Consider the following 10329-nt stretch of genomic DNA (forward strand, 5'->3'; position numbering starts at 1 on the left):
AGTGGCGCTGTGACAAACATCCTCCTCTGGCGCTGTCTCCTCTCTCAAACACTCACATCCGCAACAAATATGGCAGACGAGCTGGATGTTGTTGACATCGAGGGAGATGAATGTGATGAAAGAGTCGGGTAGGAGTTTATTCTGTTTTACCCCGCAGTCTGGGCAATGTAATGGAGTCCGTGCTTTGATATATTTGTGTTCATGGATGAGCAGAATTGAGACTTATGATTGAAAAGCGACAGACAGGGTGAATGTGAGCTCATCTAATTATGTGAACACAGTTAGTTACTCTATTTTAACATGAGCAAGGAAACGAGTTTAGTTTAGGCGTTGAGCTTTAATTGCCTGCTACCAAGATAGCACATACTATTGGTTTAGTATGTACTTGCACGATCTATTCAGCGGTAAGTTAACTGGAATGGCACATCAGTGTGTTTGACACATCTTACAGGAATGAATCAATACAATGTTTTACAAGTTTCAATAAAAAAAAGCTAGAGATTAAAGAAAATGATTTAAACTCTTCCCTCAGTTTGTAAAAGCAAACACATATCACATGTAACGTTACAGTAATAGCCTACACTTATAATGGAAGTATGTGGGGCAATACTTTGCATTGAATAAACGTTAAGCTTCAGTTTCAATAATATCACCACAACACAACATAAAACATAAAAAGACTGTGATAAAATTATATCTGAGAAAAGTTATATACAATTTTTTTTTAACTTCTGTCATGAATTTGCGCATGCCAGCAACGGACTAAAAAGCCACTACAGGAATTACATAATATGTAAATGAGAAGTTTAACCTCAAGTCAAATGTCACACATTTTTGCTTTTAAACCCTCTGTAATGCCGTACTCCATAGAAGGCTATTTTAAGTGTTTTAAAACACAGGACCAGACCAGATTGGAGTTATGAGAGACAGGGATCATCAGGTGGGCACCCTCTTTCTCTGATGTTTCGTTGATGAGCCCACGACATCTTCAGGGGCTCAATGATGATACCTGGCTGGCGTCCCAGGAACACCTCCATCAGCTCCATCAATTTCACCAAAGTTGTAATGGTGTCCGGAATATAAATAAAGTTGAAAGCAGCCCACAAGAGATTATGGGGGATTGACCCAAAGGCATTGGCAAGATCCAGGAAGACAACATGGAGGTCCTTTTTTTTTTTTTTTTTACAAATTTTTTTTTAAGGGATCTGGATCTGGTGCCATATCATACTGGAATGTTCTAAGCACACAAGAAAACCCCGATATTGCCTTCTGTACCGCTGTATCAATGTAGCTGTTTCTTTTCAGGTATTCAGACAATCTCTTGGAGATGATTGTGAAAGACTACCCTCTACATTTAGCAGGGATATTGGTTGAAACTGACTGATCTCTGAGTCCTTATCCTTTGGGATTGGAACCCCTCCTTCCCTACGCCACACTTTGGGTATAATCTTCTCCTTCCACTATCCTCATGAGCCTCCAGAGAATCCTCAGGACATCCTGTGCATTCTTGTACACCTTGTATGGGACTCCATTTGGCCCTGGGGCTGATGTTGATCTTGTGATATAGACTAAGCTTTCCACCTCTGTCCAAGCTGGAGGGTGAATAATATCCATTTGATGTTCTGGAGAATTGATTGGTGGGATGTCTGATGGAACTGAGATTTATTTGTGCCGCCTTGGGTCAGAGTGTATCCGTCTTCAAGTGATCCTCCAGATATTTATTTTCCCCCTTGTGAAAATACTTTGAAGGGATCATTAAAGAACTGAGTTCTTGTAATAATTACTGTTTACACATTATTACAGCATTAACATCTTTTATTATTTGCATGCTCTCTTTACAGTGACCTGAGCAGTGCTGAGGTTCTCCAGGATCAATACTTGCAGTCTGCATGGAAGACAAACAGCAGTGTACTGGTAAAGTAACAACCCAGATTGAAAACTTTTTTTTCACTCTTTATGGCCATGTTTACACCTGGTAAGTGTTTTCGTCAATCCGATCACAAGTGGACGACGCTAAATACAGGTGTAAACGGGGTCTAAAACGTTTTGAGCTTGTCCACTTTCGGCCACTTCCAGAGGTAGATGAAAACACATTTGATCGGATTGCTTTCGTAGTGTAAACTCTCACGTGGTCGAATGTGTTCGAACAGCCACAAGAGACCGCCTACCTCCCTTATAAGTAAACGTTATGGGAAGCGCACTAGCCAGATGGGATTTAAACTTTGTCGGCTGAAGACCCAAGTTTGGTTTGAAGATGAAAAACGTACCAAGCACAATGTTCTCTCACCATTCCTGATTTCTAACACACACTCACAGCATTCGCCGTGATCTTTCGGCTATCAGAGCAGAAACAAAAGCTGATGCTCTCTGTATGTTTTTCCGTCGTCTCCGAGTGCGTTCATATGTAAATTGCACAAGCTTGTATCATTCATTAGATCGAAAGATCTGAAAAAGCCTATATATTTACTTATGCAAAGTGGACAAAAGAGACGGATTAAAACACCAGGTGTAAACAGGAATGTGTCTCCCTTGTCTACTTGTGATCCGATCAACCAAAACGCATCTTAATGCCAGGTGTAAACAGGACCTATGTGAAGAGAATATGAAAATGGATTTGATGTGTTGTTTTTTGTGTGTGTGTTCAGCCGTGGACGCTGGACAGCTCCATCAGCGATGAGAACAGAGAGGCCATTGAGAGCATGCTCCTGGAGGAACAGTATCCTTCACTCTTCTGAACATCACAACGATTCATTCTAATTTTCTTCATGTTTGGTTGTCATTATTTATTAAAAGCATGTGGTTGTTTTCTTAATAAAGAAAGATATTATTTCGCCAGTAAGAAAGCACCAAAGGTAGCATGGACCAATGAGAAGACTAAAGTCAAAAAGTGAGCTCCCCTCTTTCATCTGTTTCATGAATATGTAAACACCCACACTACCATTCAAAAGTTTGGGGTCAGTAAGACTTTTATTCATCAAGGATGCATTAAATTGGTAAAATGTGACAATTTAAAGACCTTTAAATTGTTATAAATATTTCTATTTCAAATAAATGCTGCTCTTTTAAACTTTTTATTCATCAGAGACTCCATTTTAGAGTATTAGAATGATTTCTGTTTACAAAATATTTCTATTTTAAATAAATGCTGTTTTTTTTGTTTGATTTTTTTTTCATCGAAAAATCCTGAAAAAAGTATCACATGTTATAAAAAACATATTAAGCAGCACAACTGTTTCCAACATTGATAATAAATAATCATATTCGAATGATTTCTGAAGGATCATGTGACACTTAAGACTGGAGTAATGATGCTTAAAATTCAGCTTTGCATCACAGAAATAAATAATTTTTTAAAGTATATTAAAATAGAAAACCATTATTTTAAGTAGTAATAATATTTTAAAATATTACTGTTTTTTTCTGTATTTTTGAACAAATAAATGCAGGCTTGATGAGCATAAGGGACTTCTTTTAATGTTTTTGCAAGAAGTCTCATGCTATATATATTCATTCATTCAGAATGTCTTTGTAGGTCATTGGTGAAAAGTTCTGGAGCACAAACTCGTTGGGCTGAAGAGGAGAAAGATCTCTTTGAGAAAGGACTGGTATGTTTTCTTGTTTTCGGAACATATATGCTGTAATAAAATACAGAAAAGACAGAAGAAACAATGCTCTCTTAATAAAAGGAATTAAATGGTATTGTTTTTATTGTTTCCAGGCTCAATTTGGCCAGAGATGGACCAAGATCGCCAAACTGATCGGCACTAGAACGGTTCTACAGGTGAAGAGCTATGCTAGGCAGTACTTCAAAAATAAGGTATGACTTTAGCCTAATTCTACATTATGACTTTAGCCAGATGTCTTTGGTTCAGAATCTTCAGATGGGTTTAGGGCTATTAAATGAATTCATATATATAGGATTAGTCCTATATATAAAGACAACCAATGTGATATTTTTTTGTAAAATTATAAATGTCTTTACTGTCAGTTTTGATCAAAGTAATGCATCCTTGCTGAAAAAAGCATTAATTTCTTACTGACCAAACATTTGAAGGGTAGTATATAGCAAACCATTTGTTTTTCAACAAGCCTCATCAAATGTAAAACATGTTCATATTTCACATGCATTCTTAATTTTTTTTTGGAACAATTTGATTAAATAAAATGAGGCTAAAGATTTTCTTTTATCAGTTGTACTAATAGTAATTTTATCCTTTGTGTTTCACCTCCAGCCTAAAACAGACACACCTGCCGAAGTGCCCTCCTCTAATGTGACTCCACACACCACGTTGGTCCCGTCGATCCAGTCTCACGTCTCAGCCCTGACCAATGCTGTACGCATCGAGCGACTTTCTGATGATGAGGATGTTGACATCACAGATGACTTCAGTGATGATGGGTTTCAGTCTGAAAAGAAGCCAGAGCCCTCAGGCTCCTCAGATTGTGACCACCAAGGAGAACTCAGTCCAATGACACCCCCATCAGACGTACTTTTAAACCCTCTCTCTGAATCAGGATCCAACGCTGCAGATGGAGACATTGATCCAGATACAAATGTAAACGAAGACATCCCTCATATTGCGATTGATCCAGATCCGGAGGAGGAAAGTGGGACCCTCATCTCTAAATCAGGCAGCCCAGGCAAACACAGCCTGTCTGGGGAGGAGAGCACTGAAAGAGCAGGTACCTTGGCATCACTAGCTTTCATTTAATCTCTGTAACCATAGCAATCCATCAGCATTAGCACAATTATGGGTACTGTATTATTTTACTCCAGATAAGATTGAATCAGGTCCTGAGGAGGAGGTGGAGGAAGACCAGGAGGAGGAGGAAGAGGAGGAGGAGGAGCTCAGAGCTCCTGAACAGGAGGTCATATTGGACTTAAACACAATCACAGAAGAGGAGAGGCAAGCCATCCCAGAATTCTTTGAGGGGCGTCCATCAAAAACCCCAGAGAGATATCTAAAAATCCGCAATTTCATCCTGGACCAGTGGTGAGACTTTATTCTTTATGCTTCTGAGGAACGTTTTCTTGTGTGCATCATCTGTCTTCTAAACTTACTGAATATAATATTTGAGTTTTGTAAGACAATGAAACGGTAAAAATGTCACATAATTCAGGGAACCTTGTAATGGGTTGTTTTTTATTTTAAAAAAATTGGGGTTGGTAAGATTTTTTTAAGTGCTTTAAAGAAGTCTCTTATGCTTACCAAGGCTGCATTTGTTTGTTTGAAACAGGACTATTATGAAATAGTATTACAATTTTAAAAAATACTAGTTATTTTAAAGAGGACATTTAAAAAATTTCAACTTTCTTTAGTGTGAAATTTTGCTGTTTGAGCAGGAAAAAGGTTTGCAAAGTTACAAAGCACAAAGTCACTCCAAAGGGAGTCATTCTCGATATCAGTAAAGCACTTTTTCTGAACTCCCTGTAATGCCTCTATTTTAATCTTGAGTTTTCTTCTGGAAACAAACAATATTCCTCATTTAAATAATTCCCACTCAAGGCATACGCTAAATAAAGGGGTGAGGCCTGGTTGAGTTGCATTAGTAGTGTGTTGAAACTCGCAGTTATGGGAAGGGGCGTGACATTTCCAGAACATTCTCAAAAGCGGTTGACCAATCACAGCACACAGGTCCAGCTGACCAATCAGAGCACATTGAGCTTTTCAGAAGGAGGGGCTTCATAGAGACAGGAACTAAAGAGAGTGTTACTGACAGACTGGGAAGAGAGGTGCTGCAACAGTCAAATATGTAAAAAATAATGTGTTTTTTCAACATTCAAGCATCAAAACCTATTCTAGTAGACTCCAAAACAAAATCAAGAAATATAGCATAATAGGTCCTCTTTAGGATATTTTGTAAATCTAATTATTTCTAAAATATAATTTATTCATGTGATGCAAAGCTGAATTTTCAGCATAATTACTAATGAACTTCTCTGATGTCTGTGCAGGGAGAGAAGTAAACCCAAGTACCTGAACAAGACATCAGTGCGTCCAGGCTTGAAGAATTGTGGGGATGTCAACTGCATCGGTCGGATACACACCTATCTGGAGCTCATCGGAGCTATTAACTTCAACTGCGGTAATGCTTATTGCTCAGTCAGTTTGCTCTTTTCTTTTTTCTGTCCTGCTTTCTTGAGTACATTTTCCCTCCCTAAACTCTCTTTCTTTCTTCCTCTGTAGATCAGGCGATATATAACCGCCCGCGGCTGGTTGATCGCTCTCGGCTAAAGGAAAGCAAAGACAGTCTGGAGGCGTATCATCTTGCCCAGAGACTGCAGTCTATGGTGAGAGAGAGTTACAGCTCAGTGTTACTGTTCTCATCATTATCTGTGCATTATCCTTCTAATAAAGGAGTTCTGAAGTCTGGCACTCGATATCCACTTTACTGCAGAGTTTAGCTCCAGCCCTGATCAAACTCGCCTACCTTTAACTTTATAGAAATCCTGAAGACATTCATTAGCTTGTTCTGATGGGTTGGAGTTAAGAACCTCTGCTCTAATATATTTTGGTGTGTTATTTTTATTGTTTATTTTTTTGCAGCGCACGAGGAAGCGTCGCATTCGGGACGTGTGGGGGAATTGGTGTGATGCTAAAGATCTGGAGGGTCAGACGTATGAGGTAAAAGAAATCAAAATCTGTAGTTCTTTTTAGATTTGAAGTATACTTTTTATATGAAAAAAAAAATATATACAATTACATTTAATACATTTTAGAAACTTTTTTGGTCATTTTTTATTTATTTATTTATTTATTTTTATGATGTTTTTGGAAAGAGTTTATTTTATTTTTTTATCGTCATTATTGAGCCCTGATTATGTGTTTTTTTTTGTCATCCAGCATCTGAGCGCAGAGGAGCTGGCCATCAGAAGAGAGGAGATGAAGAAGAAAGGACCAAAACCATCTAAACTATCCAAACAAAGAGGGTAAACACACGCTCCCTTACAAAACTGAATAGCTAATAGTTTGTTTAGTGATCTTGTCTATGGGCTTTTGTTATCAACTATAATAATCAGATAAAGAGTAAACATTAAATCTGGATTTATTCCTTGTCTTTGTCCTCTGCAGCTCTTTTGATCCATTCCAGCTCATTCCCTGCAAAGCTTTTGGAGAGGAAAAACAGGTAATCATTACATTTGATCATATCTCTGTTCAGTCTTTTCATGCATAGAAACCAAGGTTATTATAATAAACTAAAACTCATAAAAAAGCATTTTTGTTACTTGAAATATATGTTAGCTGAAATAAAACACAACATTATTATTTTTAACTTCTTTTGTTTCAGTTATTTGCCAAGGAAACATTTTCAATTTCTTTTAGTTAAACTTGATGTACTAAAATAACTCAAATTAAAGCTGAAATAAAATTGAATAAAACAGTATAGACATTTATTTTTAAATGATTAAAATGTATTAACTTCTCAATCTTGAATTCAATTTAAAATGAAAATATAAAATAACTCAAAATATGAATAAAAACCATGATAGGATCTCAGTGATAGTAAAATAAGACTGTACGGTAGTTCATTTTGTTGTATAGAAATGAAGGAACATATTTTGTCTGTGTCTTGCTGACTCAGGAACCATACAGAGTGATAGTTTGTGCCGAGGCTCTTGTTGTCATGGACATAGTAAGTTGGTTTCCAGATTTCATTAATCTCATCTTTTTTTTCTTTTTTGCTCTCTTATTCATTCCTCAGTGTTGTATTATGTTGTACTAATAATCAAATCCTTACCCAGCATGCTCATGTGTCTATGGGAGAGGTGATTGGCCTTCTAGGAGGAACATATGAAGAGGAAGAGAAGGTGTTAAAGGTCAGTGAATTCATGGACTCATAATCAGCTGTTTATTTCAATCAGTCACATTTACATTTATTCATTTAGCAGATGCTTTTATCCAGAGCGACTTACAAATGAGGAATACAACAAGTGATTCATCTTATGTTTAAGTACGCTGTAATAAATACATGATGTTTGTGTAGATCTGTGCAGCAGAACCATGTAACAGCCTGAGCACAGGTCTGCAGTGTGAGATGGACCCCGTCTCTCAGACTCAGGCCTCTGAGCTGCTCGGGGTCAAAGGTCACAGTGTGGTGGGTTGGTACCACTCTCATCCAGCCTTTGACCCCAACCCCTCCCTCAGAGACATTGACACTCAGGCCAAATACCAGGTAACAGATCTTTATATTGCATTGTAGCATGACTAGGATGGTGTCTTTGTGAACATGTCACATTCTCTCTGTCTGTTTTTATTTCAGAGTTATTTCTCTCGAGGAGGCGCTCCATTTATCGGGGTGATTGTCAGCCCGTATAACCCCAGTAACCCCTCGCCCCTGTCTCAGACCACCTGTCTGCTGGTAGAGGAGGAGAGCGGACCCTCTGGATCTCTGAGTATGTCACTCACTGCAGCTTTAACACTTAATATACTACTGTAGGTTATCTGTGTTCTGTAAATGTGTCATGGTCTTTGTGGTAAGTACTAGAGTCATGGCTGCTGTTAAAGAATAAATGAACCTTGGTGTAAATAATAAAATAAGCCCAGCAACAGCTCCAGCTGAATTTGAATCGGTCTGTGGTGTGTGTGAGTAATTGTGTTGTTTGTATTTTAGGGTTTCCATACCGGTTTAACATCCAGTACTCATCTGAGCTTCCTGATTGGTCTGAAGTGATGAGAAGAGCAGAATGGGTTGTGTTCAAGTACAGGCTGTGTCATGGGTGAGCTGCATGTTTTATGAGGGAAACCTTGTCTTTGGCTGGAAGAGAGAAGCAAGAATACATGAAAATATAAAGTTATAAAATAAAATACAAAATGCTGCATATTATTCACATTTTATAAACTAGCTTCAAAAAATGTTTAATATTCAGAGTATTTGAATGTACTGTTTCTAACATTGTATATTAGTATTAGTAGTATTTGGCATTGATTCCAGCATTAGTAAAGCTTGCTACAATTGTGGGATATATCAACAATATATACATACTTTTTATTTTATTAATACTTAATTGTTTTAAAAAATTGTTTTATTAATAAATATATATTCATATACATATCTCATTCTTCTTTCAGGAGTGTACCAATGGACAGGCTTTTCCGCAGAGATTCTTCTCTGACTTGCCTGGAAAAGGTAATTTATCTCATATCTATGAGTGCATATTACACATGAAAATTGCACATGAGATTTTTGGACAAACTTGCTAATCTGATATCTTGATTACTGGCAACAAGGTCATATTTACAAGTTCCCTTGCTGCTGTCAGAAGCACTTGAGTACACTAGATTATGTCATGAACTACATGCAAATCTTTCAAAGATATTTAGAGTTTTGTTTGATGTACTAAGTAGCAAGCAAACAAGATTTCTGCAAACATTTAATACTAATATTAATGGTTCACAGTGCATATTTAAATAAATATTTAAATGAATTTATTTGACATGTCAGTTGAATGAGTTTTGCTAAATAATAATTATAATATTTTTGTCCGTCCACAGATGCTGAGATCAATCCGGAAGACTTTGGAGCAGGTCTCAGAGGTTGACACGGAGACGTTCCTGGTACAGATAGAAACCTTGTTTCATTCACATTTTCTCCCTGAGACTGGCTGTTCCTCCTCTCATCTTCATGAAGCAGTAACACAGCCTCAGTTACTGTCATTCATCTCCTCTGAGCCTGTCAACAGCAGCCATGCTACGGATGAGACGTGTGTTACTGATTCTGACAGCCAAGATGAATTGTACACTACAGGATCTGTCAACCATGTAAAAAGCTGAAATGAAGAAGGACAGAAACTGTGTAAATAACTATAAACCTAACAGTATGAATGGAAGAAGTTACCATAGAGAATCCTGCTACTGCAGAGGACAAAAGTGTAATTCACTTACATTGTATGTAACATTGCATTCTTGTAGATTTTTGTACTATAAAGTGTTATTTAGTTTTCATAAATTAGTTCAACCACACATTTGTATTTAACATTTAACTGTATTTAAAAATTTTAATTAAAGTTTGATGACATTTTGTAATTCAGTTTGATCACAATGTGCAAGAAAATGTTTGGCCAGCACTTAAATAAAATTGTATTATGAAAAAGAGATTAATTGGATACTCATGGAGTAACAATTTTAAAGTACGTTTTGACTGGCAAAAGGTCAATTTTTCTGGTTAATTTCAGCATTTCATAATATAAATTGAGTAACACTTTTACAACAAGATCCCATTGGTTTGCATGTGTAATCCTAACATTTGTTACAATAATTATTACTCTTTGTTGACGTTGGTTAACACAACTGTTCATTGTTAGTTCATGTTAGCCAGGTCCATTAAAAT

At 37.0% G+C, this 10329-nt stretch overlaps 2 protein-coding genes across 4 annotated transcripts in view; one reads left to right on the plus strand and one right to left on the minus strand.

Moving 5' to 3' along the window:
- Positions 1–10329, minus strand: part of LOC309481799 (uncharacterized protein) — a 232292-nt gene that overhangs the window by 179132 nt on the left and 42831 nt on the right. The gene's annotated exons all lie outside the window — the stretch shown is intronic.
- On the plus strand, positions 10–10096 carry mysm1 (Myb-like, SWIRM and MPN domains 1). Of its 3 annotated transcripts, XM_082146792.1 has the most exons (20): positions 10–128; positions 1842–1914; positions 2646–2716; positions 2822–2887; positions 3533–3605; positions 3719–3817; positions 4233–4683; positions 4778–4994; positions 5957–6087; positions 6189–6292; positions 6549–6626; positions 6846–6931; positions 7074–7128; positions 7585–7635; positions 7745–7819; positions 7987–8175; positions 8263–8395; positions 8614–8719; positions 9072–9129; positions 9495–10096. In XM_082146792.1, exons 1-20 carry the CDS (start codon positions 70–72, stop codon positions 9771–9773), a joined length of 2454 nt encoding a protein of 817 aa, XP_082002918.1. In that variant the 5' UTR covers positions 10–69; the 3' UTR covers positions 9774–10096. The 3 variants fall into 3 exon arrangements, with proteins under 3 accessions (XP_082002918.1, XP_082002919.1, XP_082002920.1); XM_082146793.1 differs by lacking the exon at positions 10–128 and having other exon boundaries at positions 1847–1914; positions 3520–3605; XM_082146794.1 differs by lacking the exons at positions 10–128; positions 1842–1914; positions 2646–2716 and having other exon boundaries at positions 2740–2887; positions 3520–3605.

This window comes from Leuciscus leuciscus, assembly GCF_965113295.1.
Source record: "Leuciscus leuciscus genome assembly, chromosome: 19".
Lineage (NCBI taxonomy): Eukaryota > Metazoa > Chordata > Actinopteri > Cypriniformes > Leuciscidae > Leuciscus > Leuciscus leuciscus.